The sequence below is a fragment of the Oncorhynchus mykiss genome, chromosome 4 (assembly GCF_057628025.1).
Source record: "Oncorhynchus mykiss isolate SJ-2025 chromosome 4, ASM5762802v1, whole genome shotgun sequence".
In the NCBI taxonomy this organism is placed as follows: Eukaryota; Metazoa; Chordata; class Actinopteri; order Salmoniformes; family Salmonidae; genus Oncorhynchus; species Oncorhynchus mykiss.
Genome location: NC_143025.1, coordinates 69,612,501 through 69,634,598, shown reverse-complemented (window position 1 = coordinate 69,634,598; position 22,098 = coordinate 69,612,501). Strand labels below are relative to the sequence as shown.

Here is a 22,098-nt window from a genome sequence, read left to right as displayed (position 1 = left end):
GGTAGTGAACATAAGAAAGCTCTGTACATGTCTTGAATTGGTTATTGTCATAGTATTTAATTCACTTACGGTCAGCAGTGGCCACAGTTAAAACCTTGTGTTTGATATATATATAAATGTGTCTTTATGCTTCTCACCCTACGCAATGAAGCAAATAGCTTTTATAATGTTAGTGTTCAGAAAGTTAATGACATGAAACATGTTAAGAGTTTCTTATAACATTTAACCAGTAGAACCAGTAATCACACCTGAGACATTGGTTGAACACTTTGTATCATAGTAAGTCAACTGGCTGGTCTCTGTGACAAATGACAACGTAGCTAACAAGCATCACTACCATGGCACAGTTTTGCATGTTGTGTACATGGCACTGTAGCACCAAGTGCAGCACCTCAAACAAGTAGATTTATGAATGTGATCAGTCCATTACATTTGAGTCATTTAGCAGACACTCTTATCCATAATCGACTTACAGGAGTAATTAGGGTTAGGTGTCTTGGTCAAGGGCACACCGACACATTTTTCATCTTGTCGGCTCAGGGATTCGAACCAGCGACCTTTCAGTTACAGGCCCAACACTCTTAACCACTAGGCAACCTGTCTGACGGACAGTCCAGGTTTCAGAACGAGCTGATGCCCATTGTCTTTCGTATTTGTTCGAATGAGAGCCAAAACGTCATGGACCAGGGAGCCTGCAGTACCAAAGAGACAACAAGGGCAGTGTGAATGTATTGTACATTGTCACGGTCAAAGGTTAAAAGCATTATAATATGAGACAGAGTAAATGTACCATTCTCATCCAAGTAGGGAGAAAGCCTTTGTACAGGGATATGAACCCTTCCCCCTTGACAGATTGGATCAGGCAGTCAATGGAAGACTTATACAATATGCCCCTGTGGAAAAATGTATGTAGCCTATTAGGTACTTTTGTTTATTGGTCTGTCAGCATTATAAAACCTGTAATGTTAAGGCTTTATCTGTTGCATTTTGGATGTTCACCTGTTGCTAGAATAAGCTGTAAATGACATCCTAAGCATATGGTACAGCATCACTATCAAGGAATGATTACTGTTCTCTGATTGGCTCACCAACCTGCCATTTGGACCTCTGGGCTGGTTCATTATTCTGGTTTTGATGACATCTGCTGGTGTTCCCATGGTAGCAGCAACCAGACCAGAACATGTGCTGGATGGAGAAAAAGGATTTCAGAACTTGAATTTGAAAATATATTCTCTGAAGTAGTTAGATATACATTTTGAGTTATCATTAAATCTCTGTGTTATACTTTACCTTGCTAACCCATGGCAAAGGCTGGTGTCTTGTAGCGAGGAATTTCTCAGTAGAAAGTGCTTGACAGTATCATATGTTGTGAGATCTAATTAAATTTGAGAATAATTAAATCCCTATACACATTACAGACAGTACATTTTCACGTGTGCCTGTATTCACTCAACTATACCTCCTAGATTGACCAGAGCAGCTCTCTGTACATTGGGGACCCACCCTGCCCACAGCGCCCGGATCCCCCCCTCAGAGACAATCTTCAGGAAAGCATGGTACACTCCATGAACCCTGTCTCAAAAGAAGCCAGATGAGTCCACTTTTTTGCAGGGAGGGACATTTCTCTCTCACATGATCCTGTATCTAATGGGTGATTATTATCTTATAACTAAATTACATACGAGTTAAAATAGGAAGTACAAACCGAGATGCAGTTTAGGTTGAAGGATGGCTAAAGACTGAAAACGAGTTAAACACTCTCTCTCACCGGGGTGGCTTGCCCTCCAGCCTCCGTCTCCCCTCCATCTGCATCTGCACCTTGACCAGGTCGGTGGGGCTGGCCATGAACTGACCCACAGCCCCAGCCAGCATGCCCCCGATCGCTGCTTTCCTGTTGGGGAAAAGAGTGATCACAGTGGCCTAGCTGGGTGGACACTGGCAGAGAGGCCCAAATAAAATTGTATTTGTCACATGCTTCGTAAACCACAGGTGTACATATACATAGTCCTACAGGTCCTATATAAATAGTGAAGAGGAATAACTACACAGGGATTAACAATAACGAATAAAAGTAACATGGCTATGTACAGGGAGAACCAGTACCGAGTCAATGTGCAGGGGTACTAGGTGATTGAGGTAGCTAAGTACATATAGGTAGGGGTCTGAGCCTAGTTCAGTCTGCTCCTCATAAATGCAGTGGCTTGGGACTACCATGAATGCATACACTAAGCAAAGCATGGAGACATCCAGAGCAATAGACATCCAGTCTTTGTTCTCTTGAGACTGGGGAAATGCAATGCTTTAAATGAACTGTGGTTATAGTTTAGTATTGAGGAGTAGAGGTCAGCTCCTCCACTGTGCTTTTCTCTCACCAGAGGGGGAAGCGATCATCTTCAGACCTGCCAAGGACATCTCGGAGCTGCTCATAGGCCACCATCCGCACTCCTGAGTACACTAGCAAAAGTACAGCAGGGGTTTATGCAGGGAAGATGTGGGTAACTAGCCCTTATCAACAAACCACCATGTATGTACGTAGTGAGATCAGTCTGGTTTAGGCTACCTATATGTCTGTACACAGCTGGTGTGGCCCCCTGCCACAGTTTAAGGGGACCCTCCTCACGTACAATCCCCAGGGCAGTGCCCAGCATCCCTCTGTAGGCCGTCTGAGAGCCGTGCTGTCTGAGGGCCACTTCACCCTGGATCTGAAGCCTGGTCTTGGTCAGGTCCAGGGGGAATGTCACTGGAACCGATATTGAGACAACTTGAGTTGATCACAGTGACACTGTTCTGTGTAATGTAAAACATTCAGCAAAATATATTGCAATCTACTGTAGAGAGAGCCTGCTGAGTTCTGTCACACTATCCAGGTCTATGCCCAAACAGTTTGAGGTTCTACTTTTAAAGATCCATCTCTCCAGAAATAAGTCCTTCACTGTTGCCAGTTGTTATTGACCCCCTCAGCTCCCAGCTGTGCCCTGGACACCATATGTGAATTAATCGCCCCGCCCATGTATCGTCAGAGTTCGTACTGCTAGGTGACCTAAATTAGGATATGCTTAACACCCTGGTCATCCTACAATCTAAGCTAGATGCCCTCAATCTCACACAAATTATAAAGGAACCTACCAGGTACAACCCCAAATCTGTAAACATGGGCACCCTCATAGATATCATCCTGACCAACTTGCCATCTAAATACACCTCTGCTGTCTCAGCGATCACTGCCTCAAAAATCTAGAACTAAGAACAGATATAGCCCTTGGTTCACTCCATACTTGACTGCCCTTGACCAGCACAAAAACACCCTGTGGCGCACTGCAATAGCTTTGAATAGTCCCCGCGATATGCAACTTTTCAGGGAAGTCAGGAACCAATATACTCAGTCAGTTAGGAAAGCAAAGGCTAGCTTTTTCAAACAGAAATGTGCATCCTGCAGCACTAATTCCAATACGTTTTGGGACACTGAAAAGTCCATGGAGAATAAGAGTACCTCCTCCCAGCTGCCCACTGCACTGAGACTAGGAAACACTGTCACCACTGATAAATCCACGATAATTGAGAATTTCAATAAGCATTTCTTTCCACCTGGCTACCCCAACCCTGGCCAACAGCTCTGCACCCCCGCAGCAACTGGCCCAAGCCCCCCCCCCCCCCCCCCCCCCCCCCCCCCCCCAGCTGATGTTCTGAAAGAGATGCAAAATCTGGATCCCTATAAATCAGCTGGGCTAAACAATCTCGACCCTCTCTTCCTAAAATGATCCGCCGCCATTGTTGCAACCCCTATTACTAGTCTGTTCAACCTCTCTTTCGTATCGTCTGAGATTCCTAAAGATTGGAAAGCGGCTGCGGTCATCCCCCTCTTCAACTGGGGACAACTGGGAACACTCTAGACCCAAACTGTTACAGACCTATTTCCATCCTGCCCTGCTTTTCTAAAGTCTTCGAAAGTCAAGTGAACAAACAGATCACCGATCATTTCGAATCCCACCGTACCTTCTCCGCTATGCAATCTGGTTTCCGAGCTGGTCACGGGTGCACCTCAGCCACGCTCAAGGTCCTAAATGATATCATAACCGCCATCAATAAAAGACAGTACTGTGCAGCCGTCTTCAATGGCCTGGCCAAGGCTTTCGACTCGGTCAATCACCGTATTCTTATTGGCAGACTCTTAAATGATTGCCTCTCCTGGTTCACTAACTACTTATCTGATAGAGTTCAGTGTGTCAAATCGGAGGGCCTGTTGTCCAGACCTCTGCCAGTCTCTATGGGGGTGCCACATGGTTCAATTCTCGGGCCGACTCTTTTCTCTGTATATATCAATGATGTCGCTCTTGCTGCGGGTGATACACAGACAACACCATTCTGTAAACAGCTGGCCCTTCTTTGGACACTGTGTTAACAAACCTCCAAACGAGCTTCAAAGCCATGCAAGCCTCCAACTGCTCTTAAATGCTAGTAAAACTAAGTGCATGCTCTTCAACCGATCACTGCCCACACCCCCGACTAGCATCACTACTCTGGACAGTTCTGACTTAGAATATGTGGACAACTACAAATACCTAGGTGTCTGGCTAGACTGTAAACTCTCCTTCCAGACTCACATTAAGCATCTCCAATCCAAAGTTAAATCTAGAATCGGCTTCCTATTTCGCAACAAAGCCTCCTTCACTCATGCTGCCAAACATACCCTCGTAAAACTGACTATCCTACTGATCCTTAACTTCGGCGATGTGATTTACAAAATAGCCTCCAACACTTTACTCAGCAAATTGGATGCAGTCTATCACAGTGCCATCCGTTTTGTCACCAAAGCCCCATATACTACCCCCACTGCGACCTGTATGCTTTCGTTGGCCGGTCCTCGCTACATATTTGTTGCCAAACCCACTGGCTCCAGGTCATCTATAAGTATTTGCTGGTAAAGCTCCGCCTTATCTCAGCTCACTGGTCCCCATAGCAACATCCACCCGTAGCACACGCTCCAGCAGGTATATTTCACTGGTCATCCCCAAAGCCAACACCTCCTTTGGCCGCTTTTCCTTCCAGTTCTCTGCTGCCAATGACTGAAACGAATTGCAAAAATCACTGAAGTTGGAGACTTATATCTCCCTTACTAACTTTAAGCGTCAGCTGTCAGAGCTGCTTACCTATCGCTGCAGCTGTACACAGCCCATCTGTAAATAGCCCATCCATCCATCCATCCATCCATCCAACCAACTACCTATTTGTTTAGGTTTTTCTGCTCTTTTGCACATCCTCATCTGCACATATATCCCTCCAGTTTAAATTGCTAAATTGTAATCACTTAAATAAAGGTGAAATAAAAAATGTAAAAAATATGGTAAATAAATTGTAGAATTGACATTGAATTAATTCGACAATGACCCCTAAAAGAAGCTGGAAAAAATATTGGACAGCACGAATTGGCCTACCCATTTCAGCAACAGTAGCTGCACATGCTGACAAGATGAACTTTGAAACCCGAGGCCACTGGGGTGACTGCCCTGACTTCTCTTCTTCCATTTTGAAATCCTTATGCAAGTCAGCCTAGCAGTTCGCGATTACTTTGCTACTCCGTTTGAAAGTAGCTCCTTAGACATTATTTTAAAAAAGACAAGCAATGATCATTAGAGTTATTCTTCTTTATACCGAACGCTGTGCACCGTTTAAACAACGGCACGTGCAAAGATGACATGATGCTCGATTAAATGTATACTTTGCTCTTCTTCAGGACAACGACCTTTAACCAGAGAACAGGAAATGTAGTTCATGCGAAGATAATTTATCGCACAGCCTACTGCATCGGGGCTCTGTCAAACTACATCTCCTAAACAACTTTTCGCGCAATGTTTACAAAATTACGCTCTGACCTTCTTTTAGCTGATTGGATCAGACTGAGAAAGAGGCCCGGCTCTGGTTGGCTAATCTTCCTTTCATTTCAACACCCGCTTTTGCCTCGGAGCGAGCTCTAGGGGTTTCAGACAGGTGTGATGGATGTTATAACGTTGGTACTGTTTCTGGTTGTCTTGGCTATTTCAGCGCATCTTTTATTTGGGGGAAATTATCCAAATGCTCCACCATGCATAAAAGGATGGATCCCCTGGTTTGGTGTGGCATTCGAGTTTGGGAAATCTCCGCTGACTTTCATATCTCAAGCCAGAGATAAGGTAACAAACATCAGGTGGTTGGGCTATAGTATATGCTTTTACGTCCTCATTTGATGTTTATTCTGAATATTACATGTTCGACCCTATTACCTCATTGTTTATTTGTTTGAATGCTACAGATATTGGCCCACATAATCTCTGAGTTGTGATGGTGTCAACATCTTGTTTGATGTCTGACTTTGTGATATTGATGATAACTAATGTTCGCTTCTGCATCCCTGTGTTATACTTTGTCCACCCATCCCTCACCCTCTCTCTATCTCTCTCGCTCTCTCTCTCTCGCCCACTCACACACAAACAATTGTTATTGATCCAATTTAGCTTCGCCAAATTCAGATAGGTCTATAAGATATATGGATAGATGATCATCAGCAGATATCGATGTCATGTGGCTGTGGGACTCTCTTTCAAAGTCCAAGGTCTTTGGTCTCTTCAGGAGCTCACTTCAACCTGCTGAACTCTGTGTGACACATGTGTAATTCAATCAACTTTGGTTTTATTGCCACCATTGTAATTGTAGCATGATCTCCCTAATTCATTAACTGCCTATATCAGCTTCAATCAATGATGCCCCTTCCTAGAACTCATGGGAGAGAACACATGAGCGATAAACCCTGAACCTATACACTCTGTGATGGTAGATTTGCTACACACATGGCAAGTCAAAACGTTAATATTGCCGAAGAAATACATTCAATCAACGAAGGCTGCCACATGCCAAGCTCCGTTCCACTGTTGAGCTAGGAGCAGAATGTTGTGCCAGGCTGCCTACGGCCTTCTCAACTTCATCATGGCCTATTGAGTTCACTTAGTAATTTATGTAACTGGGCCTTGGGGAGCTAGTTAGCAGCATGTGCTGACCCTGTTGATGCAAACCGTTGTGTGGGGAAATGACTGCTGTGCCAGGGGTTTTGTTATTTGGAGGGGTGGCCAAGTTGTATGAATGGGGCATTCGAAGTCGCACACTATAGTTATTCAGATGAGCATTCCTGTGATGTAATGGCAATTTGGTTGTTGTGTTGTTCAGCTGTGTGTTATTACTATGTTGTACTCATGTTTCAACCTGTTTCAACCTGTTTCAACCTGTTTCACTCCCTCCTGTTTTATTGATCTAATGTCAAAGTTTATTTAACAAAGTTGATTCTGACAAACGCTGTCAGAATCCCTGATTAGGACTGTTGCTGCCATCAAGTTTTATCCATTTGTTGACACAATCTTGTCCAGAAAAGAGCACTACCAGGTCTGTTTTCTTATCAAGACGAAATTATAATGACTATAAAAATATTACAATTTGTATTTTCCAGTATGGACCTGTCTTCACTGTTGTTGCGGCTGGCAAGCGATTGACCTTTGTGACCCTTCATGAAGACTTTCGCACATTTTTCATGTCCAAAGATGTGGATTTTGAGCAGGCAGTCCAAGAGCCTGTCCATAACACAGGTGGGGTTTTACTGTGTGTGTTACAGTTTCCTGTGCTGAAACGTTAGTTGACTTTGGCCTTCGCTGGTCCACTTGCCGGATGTTTCAGCCTTCTCCCCATAGGTTCAGATTACTCATCTGCCACATTTCACATCTGACTGGAAGTGGTTTTTTTTGTAGGAATAGTAAATAATAAAACACATTCTCAGTTTTTCTCTGTTTTCAAGAGACATTAATGATCGATGGATTCTTGAGTGTGTGCTGAAAGATATGTCCCTGTACATTATTCATGTTCTATCTATAGGCTCATAATAAATTATGAATAGACAATCTATTTTTTTACACTGATACTGACCAGCTCATTGACTGTTACAATAACAGAAGCTTCAAGCTGAATGGATTCAATTCACTTCACTTTAGTTATGTCCAAATGGGTTTAAAAGTGGCATGCAGACAACACAGCAACACAATAGAAACATAACACAGCAACGTGTTTCTCTCTCTGTAGCTTCCATCAGCAAGGAGAGTTTCTATAAGTTCCACCCAGCATGCAACACTCTGATCAAGGGCCGTCTGACCCCAGGCAATGTGGCTCAGCTGACTGACCACTTGTGTGAAGAGTTCAACGACCACCTGGAGACGCTGGGGGACCAGGGCTCTGGAGGACTCAATGAGCTGGTCAGGTAAGCTACAGTGTCCCGGGACCTGATACTCTCTGACTGTGTATCTGTTTATCCCTTGTGGAGAGGTGTGGTGAGTGTTCAGTAGGTATGACACAGGAAAACATTTAGAAAAACAAGTGGCAGGAGTGCAATATGGATCACTGAAATTGGCTTATTAGGATTAGTGTTAGGTTAACTAGCATTAGAATACGGTAACTGGCTGTGCGTTGAGGTTGTTCTCATAAGGTTGATCAACCCCTGGCACGTGACTGTGTAGTCCTATCCTTCTTTGATGAGTAATATACTATATAGAGGGCGCTGCCAATCCTTTGTCCTGTCCCCACACCTATCGTTCAGGTCTCAGGAGTCATATTTCTCAGCTGAAATAATATTACCTTTAGTGGAAGAACTACCTAAACCAGAATTTCTGGACTGACGGACATGACAGGAAGATGAAACATGACAGGAAAGAAAGAATTAGGAAACATGTTAGGCGATAAAGTACTATCATGCACCTTACATTTGATTGGCTCATCGTGTAACAGCATGGTCTGATGTGCAGTATTACCCTGTATTACACACAACTTTCACACACGTATATCTCTGGTGATGATCATCACTCAGACAACTCAAGAACCATTTTATGGATTTTTTTTCTTTAAAAAATGCTGAAGTCCTGGTGATGTTACAGTGGTGAGTCTCGTAATGATCTCTTTCCAACGTAATCCCTACACAGCAGTACCGATCTAAAGTCCTCTGACCAGACTGACCATTAGCCTCTATAATTGTCTTTGACTCGTTTCTCCTCTCATGTCTGACAGGGCCGTAATGTACCCTGCTGTGATGAGCAACCTACTGGGGAAGTATAACTCTCCAGGAAGTCCCTTTACCATGGAGCAGTTCAAGGAGAAGTTTGCCATCTACGACGAGGGCTTTGAGTATGGCTCCCAGCTACCAGACATGTTCCTCAGGTCAGTGTGGCACAGGCCTGGTTAGTCTGATAGTTAATTCCTGTCTTCAAACTACTGTAGTAGGCAGGTGAATGGAGTGGGATATACATTTCATTGTACATTGCTTAGGTGTAACATAAGACAATATAGATTGGACCAATACACTGTATATTTATATTGGACCTCAGCCCTGGCTAATATTAGGTTGTTCACATGAAAAAAATAAACCCATAAACCAAATTACCTGCACTGTTATGGAAGCAGTATAGAGTTTATTTACTAAGGACCACGTGCTTAAAGTAAATCCCAGGAAATTAAGGGCAAAACCTTTGTGTTGAGATGTACTGTACAGTTTGCCTATCTAAGAATAAACAAGACAGTCTGACCAGACTGTTGATTTAGGTAAAAAGTTACCTTTATTGACATAGTGTGGATGTGATACTCATGCGAGGGTAAGGTACAAGGTAGCTTTGGAAAGCAAGCCTTCAGTACTCAAGTAAATGAGACAGGATTTTGGAAGGCTCAGCACCCTGAGATTAGGCACAAGGTTACAGCACTGTATCTTTTCTAAATAGTTGTTTTTTGGGGGGCAGGGAATGGGCCAGTTCCAAATGCTGGCTTCTGTCTCTATTGGGGAACATGGTGGTCAAAGCAGAGGATGATGAGACATCCAGTGAATCAGGCAACAGGGTGAGTCCTATCTTTGAATAGAGAACAATACCGTTTTAAATAATGTGTTAATATCTCCCTAGGAGAGGTGGGTGTGGAGTCAGGCGCAGGAGAGCAAGAATTTCAAGAAGGGCGTTTTATTACTGGTCCACCAGCAAAACAGGTACAGGACCACAAAAGCAGCCACTAGAAAACAGGAACGGAGTCTAGTCGAAAACGGAGGAACACGCTGCTCTGACTAAACAAACGTGCGGGAAAAAACAGTCCCATGAAATAAACCTGCTTAACAGGGTAAAACGTAACCCAAGCCAATGACAGTAACACAAACAATCCTGCACAAAACCTAGCAGGTAGGGCGAGATTAAATACCCCACTCATTAGCCTAAACTAGACACAGGTGAACACAAGACAGACAAAACCAAACGAAAAAGAAAAGGGATCGGTGGCAGCTAGTAGGCCGGCTACGACGACCGCCGAGCGCCGCCCAAACAGGGAGAGGAGCCACCTTTGGTGGCAGTCGTGACATAATGGATCATTATACCATGATATTATACCATTATACCATTTATTGAATGGATGATTCATTTGAATATTGGACATTTGACATTTTGACATTGAGTTGAGTCTCATAACTCAACAGCTGGTGTCTGACATTGTCATTTTATTTTAATCATTTCGCCAAGGTTGTCTCCTGTAGATGGATGTAATGATAATTCTTTATGGGACGAGATGCACTTTTTACCCACCTTGGCAGTTGTCCCAGTTAGGATATGAATCATATTGTCACTCATTCGTTGTCAGCCCTAAGGATTCTCCATATATCATATTGATAAAGGCTTCTGATTGATGAATGGTCACTGGACCAGGTGAAACCTTTAAAATGAGCATCCTTATTCCAGAACAGCACCTGTACCAGCCAGCTAAGATTGATCTTACTGATGTTCCTGGCCTGCATACTGGGGTTCTAACTTCTAGTTAGTGCAATATTTGGCTCTTTTGTCACAGGTTAGAGGTCATCATGGAGTGTTATCCCTGAGGGTGCCACTGGAGGGCATCCTTATGTTTCTAGTGTCTAGGTGAGCCTGATTGGGATTGTTGGATTCACCTGGTTTAGGACAAGGTCTCTTGTCTTGTACTCATGTGCACTTGCTTTGTGGTTTTTCCTGTGAATACTTCAGTAAATATTCTGGATTTACCCACACCTCTACCTGCTGTGTTTCTCTGCGCCTGGGTCAGAGATTGTACTAGTTATTGTCACAGTAGACCTGAGCCAAAAAATGGACCCAGCCGAGATTTCTCCGTCATCCGAGGGACACTCCAAGCTCCACCACTTGCGGTCGGCTCTCACTCACCATGGAGCTGTGATTGGTCGCCATGAGGCGCGGCTGAAGACATTGTCGGAGGATTTAGGAACTCTTGTGTTCACTCTGCAGACCGGACAGACGGGAGCAACGTTTGCTGCACCTGTGGTGGTTCCTAACCCTCCACTTTCTACCAGTTCATTGTCTTCCTCCCCTCGGGAGCCTCATCTCCCGGCACCGGAGCGCTATGAGGGGCATCCTGGGAGGTGTCGTGGGTTCCTGCTCCAATGTCCGCTGGTCTTCGAGCTCCAGGCATCAACGTTTCCCACCGAGCGTTCCAGAGTGGCATATAACATCGCCTTGCTCTCAGGATGGGCTCTGGCCCGATTACGTCCTGATTACGCCATTGATTTTCGGACGCTTGCTGCTGAGAGCAGTTGGAATACAGAGGCACTTCACTCAGTCTTTCTCAATGGACAGCAAGGTTTCACGGATTAACTGGCTTCCCGGGACAACCCTGACACTCTGGAGGAGCTTATCGTTCTGGCCATCCGGATTGACAACCGGCTTCGGGAACGTCGTCATGAGAGGACGAAGGGATTCCGAGTTGGTTCCAGTGTTTCTAGCTCTGCTAAGGGAGGCGATTATTAATTTGGGACATTGCCGTATGCTGGGCCTGCTGGTCCGGTATCCCGTCATAGTTCTCAATTCGGCTCTGGTTCCCCATCATATCCTTCAGAGGTGCCGGGGCAATTGGGACGCACGAGACATTCCGTTCTGGAGAGAAGGCGCAGGATTAACGATCAACGTTGCCTTTACTGTGGACAGTCTGGACATTTCCGGGCACCCTGTCCCGAGCTGACGGGAGAACGGGAGGACCCGTCAGTAAACGGGAGAATACTGGGGAGTCAGATACAGTCTCCAGCTGCCGACACGACATGCACCTTCCTTCCGGCCAATCTGCGGTGGGACAATGGGTAGTTGGACATTTCTGCTTTCATAGACTCTGGGGCTACCGGCTATTTTCTGGAATCCACATTAGCTCGCCAACAGACTATGCTGGACACTCCCTTGTCGGTCACTGCACTGGATGGTCAACCCCTAGCGTCTGGGAAGGTGAAGCAACTCACCATGCCTATTCAGCTATGAGTTCTGGATGACCATGTGGAGCTTATCCAGTTTCATCTGGTGAACTCTCCTGAGCTTCCCCTGGTTCTTGGACATCTGTGGCTTTCCACCCATAATCCTCAGATTGACTGGCCTTTGGGAGAGTTCTGAGATGGAATCCTTCATGCCAGTTCACCTGCCAGCAACTCTCTCCAGACCTTTCCGGTCCTTCTCGTCTGGAGACTTCCGACTCTCCTGTTCCTCCAGCTGGGAGTGACAAGCCTGACGATTGTGCCATCAACCTCCTGCGTCCAGGCCAGATGGTCTGGCTGTCTACTAGGGACTTGCCTCTACGCATGGAATCTAGGAAGTTGGCACCCCGGTACATTGGGCAATTCAAGATTCTACAGCGCATCAATCAGTGGCCTACCGTCTTCATCTTCCCCGGTCCATGAGGGTTCATCCCAACTTCCACATCTCCAGACTCAAGCCTGTGGTGTTCAGTACTCTGGTTCCGGCCACTTGGCCTCCACCTCCGCCTCGCATGATAGAGGGACAGCCAGCCTACACGGTGCGATGCATAAGCATACTCTTTAGCCGTCAGATCCGGCGGGGGACTCAGTATCTCGTGGACTGGGAGGATTACAGCCCTGAGGAACGGTCCTGGGTTCCGGCCCGGGACATTTTGGACCCCAGACCCATTTGGGATTTCCGTCGACGTTCAGCTACCCCTGGTGGAACGTCGGGAGCCGTTCCTTGAGGGGTGGGGGTCCTGTTACAGGTTAGAGGTCATCATGGAGTGTTATCGAGGGCATCCTTATGTTTCTAAAGTCCAGGTGAGCCTGATTGAGATTATTGGGTTCACCTGGTTTAGGACTATATAGGTTCCTCTATGGAACTGGGCCGGTTGCTCAGGTCTCTTGTCTTGTACGCATGTACACTTGCTTTGTTGTTTTACCTGTGAATACTTCATAAAACATTCTGGATTTACCATCACCTCTGTCTGCTGTGTTTCTCTGCGCCTGGGTCCGAGTTCGTACTAGTTATTGTCACATCTTTAATGTATAACAAGGACGATAGATACCATTGAATACTCGTATAGTGACATTTCCAAGGGGATGAAATGTATAAAGTCTGTATTTCGCCTAACCTCATTGTAAATGATTGTATGTATGGCATTTTTGCAGACGTTACTGCAACACCTTGTCACCTTAATCACAGATAAATTCCTGCCCAACTATGGATTACTGATGTTATGGGCATCGCTTGCCAATGCAATTCCAGTGAGTAATTTTTTACAAATCTTATTACTGATAAGCAGGGGCATCGTTTTTTATGAATTAGATTGACGATCGCTCCTCTTCACCTTAATCTTTTTCATCTGCCAGATACCCTAGTTAATTGGCATTTAAATTGGTTTGATTGGAGATATCATAATTATATTTGAAATAACATGTCTTTTGTTTAGATTACCTTCTGGGCTGTAGCCTTCATCTTGTCCAATCCCACAGTTTACCAGACAGCCATGGAGCAGATCAATGCAGCACTCAAAGACCAAGGTGTGAGCTACACTATGCCATCGCTCCTCTGTTTTATAGCCTCCCACTGACACATGCCCCATTAGCTTCTCTAACCTGCTGTACAGTATGTGAGGTCCTGATGACCTGGGGTAGATTGGGATATGGTGGTGGTTGGAGTAGTTTACCTTGGTAATGAATGCCAGCAGCATACCACCCTGCATACCACCCTGCATACCACTGCTGGCTTGCTTCTGAAGCTAAGCAGGGTTGGTCCTGGTCATTTCCTGGATGGGAGACTAGATGCTGCTGGAAGTGGTGTTGGAGGGCCAGTAGGAGGCACTCTTTCCTCTGGTCTAAAAAAATATCCCAACGCCCCAGGGCAGTGATTGGGGACACTGCCCTGTGTAGGGTGCCGTCTTTCGGATGGGACTTTTAAACGCGTGTCCTGACTCTCTGCGGTCATTAAAGATACCATGGCATTTATCGTAAGAGTAGGGGTGTTAACCCCGGTGTCCTGGCTAAATTCCCAATCTGGCCCTCAAACCGTCACCTAATAATCCCCAGTTTACAATTGGCTCATTCATCCCCTTTAACTATTCCCCAGGTCGTTGCTGCAAATGAGAACGTGTTCTCAGTCAATTTACCTGGTAAAATAACGGATAAATAAATAAAACATAAATGAATGTATGTGCCATTTGACAGTGTGTTTTTGCTGAGTAAACTTCTGGCTGCTTCTAAGAATTCAATGATGTTGTTTTTGGCCCTGGTGTTACCATGACTGGAGATCTTAACACATACAATGGAAGATGAAGCAGTACAGTAATTGTACCACATTGTCTCTCCATCTCATTTCGCTTCAGTCTATGCCCCTAAACCTCCAGCAGGTGTCAGCAGTAGCGCAACACTCACCTGGCACACTTTTGAAGGCAGAAGTCCTGTTTCTAGGGAGTTATAATGATTATGCTCAGTGGTTTCAGTTATCTGAGAAGACTATATACGTGACATAGTAATTAAGTGTATGTTCAATAATCGGCCCCTTTGAGACTTTCAATTATACTTACATATGCATATCTCCTAATGAAATCCCACAGAATCCTAATGGGTCTGATATCTAATCATACCAGCTCAGTGATGCATACTGAAACAACACCGCTTCTTCTCATAAGCTCAGTGGTAGACGGTTGTATCTTGTCAGTAGGTGTGTGTAGGTTTGTGTGTATATCTCACAACGTGTGTGTTTGTTCCATCGTGTGTGTGTGTGTCCATGACAGACACCAGGAAGACCAAGGTGACCGCTGAAGAGCTGCAACAGATGCCCTATGTGAAGTGGTGCATCCTGGAAGCCATCCGGCTTCGGGCCCCTGGAGCCATCACACGCAGGGTGGTCCGACCCCTCATGATACAGGTGGGCCTCCTGACCGCCGATAGACTCTGAAATAAGCTTTTTCAAGCCTCTACACCCCCTCACAGTCAACCCTTAATTTCCATAAATCGTTCAGTATATGTAAAGTGGTGTGCATATGTGTGTGTATTCCTCTCTTCCAGAACTACATCATTCCACCAGGGGACTTGTTAATGGTGTCTCCTTACTGGGCCCATCGGAACCCACATTACTTCCCTGAACCAGAAGAGTTCAAACCGGTAAGTACTAGGCTAGCCCTACCATATTTACCTTAAATGATATGGGATATTAACTTAATGATGAAGGGGATGCTCTCAAGTCAGTATTTCAACTTGGTGGGGCACAGTAAATACATGGAAAGGTAGTGAGTTGGATATTTTAGGGCACACACAAAACCACCTTAACACAAGAGTTGTTGCTGTAGCATGTCTTTTGCATTTTTCATGCCTGTTTCTGTGTGTGTGTGTGTGTGTGTGTGTGTGCGCGTGCGCGTGCGTGCGTGCGTGCATGTGTGTGTCAGCCCAGCGTGAGCGTGTGTCAGCTCAGGCTTCCGACAGACTTCTAATGTAAATGAATGACACTCGGTGGTGGTGCGGGGGGGACATGACATTTATCACCGCAATGAACCTCCTCTGTTGGTTAGTGTCCCCCTACCTGCAGACAGAAGAAATGCACTTGTATCTTCCCAAGGAGTGCATTCCCGGGTCCCACTGACTGTCTCCCTCATTCCTCTCTCTTAAAAACAGACTAAATAAAACAGACTAAATATTTGAAGCCCCACATGCCTACGCTGCTGCAGTATAAATGGGCTTTGAGAGCATTGGTAGATAATGCTATTTCTCCTCCTGCTTCAACAATGCGGATAAGGGTGCTTGAAAACCAGGGCACGTATTTAGCCGCTTGACATTTTCCGGAAAGGAGAGCTTTATTTCTGTTTCTGTGACATGGAAGAGTAGGTCAAAGGTCTGGGCTGTGAGGTAAACTGCAGCAGTGGTCAGAGACTGCAGGCCATTTAGTGAGTCAATGCCTTGTATCATCTTCAGTGAGGTTGGTATGTTTTGCTATGAAAGGGGTTGAGTGAATAATCTATAGTAGCCACTTGGGTCTATAGAATAGTCTATGGTTTGTGGACCATAATGCTATGTAATAACCCTTAGTAACAGCCTTTCTATGTCACGTTGTATAAATGATTGGAGACAGGTGCAGGAATACGTGATAGGGGGGTTTAATACTCCACCCAAAATATACAACATGCCAGGAAAAGGCACGGGGACGAAGCCCAAAATAAACAGGTGTACAAAAACACAGGGACCGCCGAACCCCCCCCCCCCCCCGACACGCTACTCCAACCGCGGGATGACACCGGCCTCGAGGACGACCACAGGGACCGCCGAACCCCCCCCCCCCCCCCCCCCCCGACACGCTACTCCAACCGCGGGATGACACCGGCCTCGAGGACGACCACAGGGACCGCCGAACCCCCCCCCCCCCCCCCCCCCCGACACGCTACTCCAACCGCGGGATGACACCGGCCTCGAGGACGACCACAGGGACCGCCGAACCCCCCCCCCCCCCCCCCCCCCCGACACGCTACTCCAACCGCGGGATGACACCGGCCTCGAGGACGACCACAGGGACCGCCGAACCCCCCCCCCCCCCCCCCCCCCCGACACGCTACTCCAACCGCGGGATGACACCGGCCTCGAGGACGACCACAGGGACGCGGTGCGGGTCGGTCGGTCAGGGCCAGTTGCGGCGGCGTTGGTCCGACCATACCCGCTGTCTGCATTTAGGGTTGGTTATTCTGTCACGTTGTATAAATGATTGGAGACAGGTGCAGGAATTTGTGATAGGGGGTTTTAATACTCCACCCAAAAATACAACATGCCATGAAAAGGCACGGGGACGAAGCCCAAAACAAACACATATACAAAAATGTGTAACCCAAACAAAAGAGCGAGGTAAAACCTCTAATAAATAAACGGGATGAGACCCGCAATACACTACACGGGATGAGACCCGCAATACACTACACGGGATGAGACCCGCAATACACTACACGGGATGAGACCCGCAATACACTACACGGGATGAGACCCGCAATACACTACACGGGATGAGACCCGCAATACACTACACGGGATGAGACCCGCAATACACTACACGGGATGAGACCCGCAATACACTACACGGGATGAGACCCGCAATACACTACACGGGATGAGACCCGCAATACACTACATGGGATGAGACCCGCAATACACTACACGGGATGAGACCCGCAATACACTACACGGGGTGAGACCCGCAATACACTACGCGGGGCGAGACCCGCAATACACTACACGGGATGAGACCCGCAATACACTACATGGGGTGAGACCCGCAATACACTACACGGGGTGAGACCCGCAATACACTACACGGGGCGGGACCCGCAATACACTACACGGGGCGAGACCCGCAATACACTACACGGGGTGAGACCCGCAATACACTACACGGGGCGGGACCCGCAATACACTACACGGGGCGAGACCCGCAATACACTACACGGGGCGAGACCTGTAATAACAATGCACAACAATACATGGCTCGAGACCCGTAATAACGACACACAATACACCCAGCACGAAAGCCGAAACAACAAAGCACAGGTACTCACAAGACCAACGGACATGGGAACAATTACTGACCTGCGAATGGTGAACAGAGGACACATATATACAATTACTAATCAGGGGAATCAGGTGTGCGTAATGACAGTTCAGTGAACGCCTAGAGGCCGGTGATGTAGACCTCCGGAACTGGTGCATGGAATGAGCAGCAGTACCGGGGGAATCCGTGACATTCTATGTTCTTATGACACACTGTGAAATTGGTGGACAGTTACACTTTGGAACACGACCTCCAATCTATAAGTACAGCAGATAACCATTCAGATGGTTTGAAATGACGAAATCCATTCACTGCTCTCAATGTGAAATGAAAACGTTCAAAGCAATCCAAACTTCCCTGTTCATGTGGTTTAAAATAGTATAGGTCTGCTTGAAGCCCTTTTCTAGGATATAAATAAAGCTGAAGTTTTTTCTGAAATAAAATCTCTTCCCTCTTCCCACAGGAACGATGGGATAAGGCAGATTTAGTAAAGAATGTCTTCTTGGAAGGGTTTGTGGCATTTGGAGGAGGCCGAAACCAGTGCCCAGGAAGGTTAGAAAAACAGACATGCTTTTTTCTTCAGAACACACACTAGAGTTTTCCCCCCTATCTGGGATACCTACTGCAGCCCTCATCCTTCACATACAACACCCATTCTGCCAGTCACATTCTGTTAAAGGGCCCCAAAGCACCCACATCCCTGGGTCACTCCTCTTTTCAGTTCCCTGCAGTTAGCGACTGGAACGTGCTGCAAAACACTCAAACTGGACCTATGTTGTGCTGCTGCCATGTTGTGTTGCTACCATGTTGTTGTCATGTTGTGCTGCTACCATGTTGTTCTGTTACCATGTTGTGTTGCTACCATGTTGTTGTCATGTTGTGCTGCTACCATGTTGTGCTGTTACCATGTTGTGTTGCTACCATGTTGTTGTCATGTTGTGCTGCTACCATGTTGTGCTGTTACCATGTTGTGTTGCTACCATGTTGTTGTCATGTTGTGCTGTTACCATGTTGTGTTGCTACCATGTTGTTGTCATGTTGTGCTGCTACCATGTTGTGCTGCTACCATGTTGTGCTGCTGCCATGTTTTGCCACCATGTTGTTGTCATTGTTGTGTTACTACCATGCTGTGTTTTCATGTGTTGCTGCCATGTTATGTTGTTGTCTTAGGGCTCTCTTTATGTAGTGTGTCTCTTGCCGTGATGTGTGTTTTGTCCTATATTTTTATTTTAAATCCCAGTCCCCCGTCGCCACAGGAGGCTTTTTGCCTTTTAGTAGGCTGTCATTGTAAATACAAATTTGTTCTTAACTAACTTGCCTAGTTAAATAAAGGTTAAATGTAAAAAGTAAATAAATAGTAGCTACCATCCTGCTAGTATCCATTTTCTTGTAAATCCAGCTAAGTAGAATTGAATCTGTCAAAGACAATGAATAAGGCATTGTGTTGGCACCAAATTGGCATTTAGAGGTATCGTATTGGATATGGCTTCCATGTATGATTTTGGGGGAGTTTTATATTTTTTTGTTGACTATTCTAGCCCTATTTTGCACCAGTAAAATAAGCATCGATAGCTATTTGTGACTATCAATATCCCACAGACCACAGGCATATTATGTGGGTACTACAATATTATTGCTGGTGTGTCTTACCCTGTCCTCCAGCCTCCTGCTGTGTCTGTCACTGTCTCTGGGGAGGTGGCTAGCTTGGGGCTCTGGGTTTGTATAGTTTGTATGGCTGTGCTGCGCTTTTGCCCCTGAATGTCAACCCTTGGGTCCTCTGGGGCCCTGACTGGGACATCAGCGGTGGCCCAGAGCGGCCGGGATGCGGCCAGGGGGCTGGTGTGACGTAAGCAGGGAAAAGATCAGGGCATGTTCCCAGCTGCACAGCAGGATCAAAGACACAGGCGTACTGTCGAGTGGGACTGACCTGTGACCCCTTCCTCTAGGACACAGACATAGTCATAACCTATGCATATTCAGACATGCTGAAAGAAATGGCAATGAAATGGAAATGACTTATCTGCCGTCCTTGAATATGTGCCTCCTGTATTAACTCAAACAGAGAAAGTATGCTTTGTCAGTTGCACTGAGCAGACAGGCTACAAAGTAAGCCTTTGCGTTGGCCCACTAGCGCTCACTCACCACTGAGTCTTATTGTCATGCTAGAGCTAGCATCCTGCATCTCAGTGGTTAATTCACACAGGCGGCCGCTGAAATGATGACAGCCAGGGTACAGTGGTGGGAGGGGAGAGGCACAGAAATAACTATGGGGAGCATGCCGCGTATGACACTCCCATATTTCATTCTTCCCATCCACCAATCCAGTCTAGTTTGATTCTGATGATTTTAGGAGATTGGCCTTGTGTCTGCGTCACTGACACAATACCCCGGTATGACTCACAGCAGTCACAGGGTGCAACTGAAGCAGTCTTCGAGGTTAGGATCACTGATAAAGACCAGCACACAGCTTTTTCTTAAGTCCTCACTACTGCTATTCTCTTTACTTCTGTCCTTTTCCCTAAAGCCCTGTTTCTTTCTCTCTCTCTCTCTCACTCTCTCTCTCTCTCTCTCTCTCTCTCTCTCTCTCTCTCTCTCTCTCTCTCTCTCTCTCTCTCTCTCTCTCTCTCTCTTGCTCTCTCTCTCTCTCTCTCTCTCTCTCTCTCTCCCTCTCTCTCTCTCTCTCTCTCTCTCTCTCTCTCTCTCTCTCTCTCTCTCTCTCTCTCTCTCTCTCTCTCTCTCTCTCTTGCTCTCTCTCTCTCTCTCTCTCTCTCTCTCTCTCTCTCTCTCTCTCTCTCTCTCTCGTCGTAGCACTGTGCCTGTTTCAGCAGTGAATGTAGGAGAGGTAAAATGACACATTGGAATCAAACAAAAGCACCAGTTCCTACACTTTTCATTTCCTCTCTTCTTGTTGTGACAGCTCTGGCTTAGCCGGGAATGGCACCTCCATTGTGTCTGATAACCTGCTGTAATGCTAACAGAGATAGTGCCTCAAAGGAGAGAGTCTCTCAGTAAGAGAGACAGATGAAAAGGATGACTGGATCCTATCACATTACCTTGAGTGTCTGTTACGTTCTCTGTGCCTGAGCTTACTGTTGTGTGTGTGTGTTAGGTTAGTTTGATATCACCAGTTGTTTATTTTTTGGAGAAGTTAACATGTTAATCATGTGTTTTTAATTGTATCAACAGGTGGTATGCCCTAATGGAACTCCACATGTTTGCTGCCTTGATTCTCTTCAAGTATGATGTCACTCTCATGGACCCGTTGCCTAAACCTGTAAGTTTGGAAACTCATTTTATGGGACTTTGAAAACATACATTAATTTAAATACTAATATTGAAGTCTCTAAAGTTAAATACTGTAGTGTACTGTAAGGGAAATGCTTATGTTTGTGCTTTTCTTCTAACTCATTTCAGTTCTATTCATGTGCTGTTCTATAAACCAATTTCTGTGTTCATGCAAGTGGTTGACTGAACAAATCCTCACATCAATTTGGCATTGAGAACAAACAAAAGATATCTCAGTTTCAAGGTCTCAGCTTAGAGAGAAGAAGCCTCTTGAGGTGTTAGTCGGTCACATGCTATGAAACAGTATTGGTCGGTCACATGAATGAGACAAAACGGTAATGATTAATTAATTACGCTAAATCATGCAAATATAACTTGTCTGTGTATAGCCGTATATAAGACAACTGCTGGGTCTGCCCAGGCAGAGCTCCTGATTGACATGTGTACTATGGTCCATTGAGTCGGTTGGAACCTCTCCAGCGCGCTGACAAATAAACAATGATTCATTTAATATTGACTTTGAATGTCCCTGTGTAAGAATTTCCATGGCAGTATCACTACCAATTACTTCATATCTATAATTTTCTACTCTCCACAGAGCAATCTCCATCTGGTAGGGACCCAGCAGCCTGAGACTCCCTGCACAGTGCAGTACAGACACCGATAGAGTTGACCTGCCCTGCCCAGCAATGCCACACAAGGGCACTGTGCTCTACAATCCTGCCCAAACACCTGCCAAATAGTTTTTTTTTATCAATGGAGCTAACTTAAAAGTTATATTTTAAAGAACTTATCTAGAACTGATATAATGATACTACATCTGAAAATGCAGGAGATGGTGGAACCTTCTTCAAATGATTTGGTCTTTCCCTATTTATTATTTTCACCCCACCAAGAGTGTTTCTAACCGTACGTTCCCTTCCTGCCCAGTTCAACACCTGATTATGGATTTGTACAG

General features: G+C 45.8%; 2 protein-coding genes across 2 annotated transcripts in view; one reads left to right on the top strand and one right to left on the bottom strand.

Annotated features, from left to right (window-relative positions):
- Positions 1–37: 37 nt before the first annotated feature.
- On the bottom strand, positions 38–5,867 carry slc25a27 (solute carrier family 25 member 27). The gene is made up of 9 exons (XM_021600533.3): positions 5,433–5,867; positions 2,561–2,740; positions 2,373–2,454; positions 1,769–1,891; positions 1,460–1,572; positions 1,291–1,375; positions 1,093–1,185; positions 791–893; positions 38–692 (listed from the first exon to the last, which is right to left on the bottom strand). The coding sequence occupies exons 1-9, from the start codon at positions 5,521–5,523 to the stop codon at positions 621–623; spliced, it is 942 nt and encodes a 313-aa protein (XP_021456208.2). The 5' UTR covers positions 5,524–5,867; the 3' UTR covers positions 38–620.
- cyp39a1 (cytochrome P450 family 39 subfamily A member 1) overlaps positions 5,522–22,098 on the top strand; it is a 16,836-nt gene continuing 259 nt past the window's right edge. Inside the window, exons 1-12 of the mRNA XM_021600525.3 lie at positions 5,522–6,167; positions 7,472–7,607; positions 8,095–8,269; positions 9,070–9,219; positions 9,792–9,888; positions 13,463–13,558; positions 13,744–13,834; positions 15,067–15,200; positions 15,341–15,436; positions 18,319–18,407; positions 21,042–21,129; positions 21,739–22,098. The exon at positions 21,739–22,098 is cut by the window's right edge and continues 259 nt beyond it. Of these exons, the coding sequence (XP_021456200.1) occupies positions 5,991–6,167; positions 7,472–7,607; positions 8,095–8,269; positions 9,070–9,219; positions 9,792–9,888; positions 13,463–13,558; positions 13,744–13,834; positions 15,067–15,200; positions 15,341–15,436; positions 18,319–18,407; positions 21,042–21,129; positions 21,739–21,807 (1,398 nt within the window). The 5' untranslated portion in view covers positions 5,522–5,990 and the 3' untranslated portion in view covers positions 21,808–22,098. The remainder of the gene's footprint in view (positions 6,168–7,471; positions 7,608–8,094; positions 8,270–9,069; positions 9,220–9,791; positions 9,889–13,462; positions 13,559–13,743; positions 13,835–15,066; positions 15,201–15,340; positions 15,437–18,318; positions 18,408–21,041; positions 21,130–21,738) is intronic.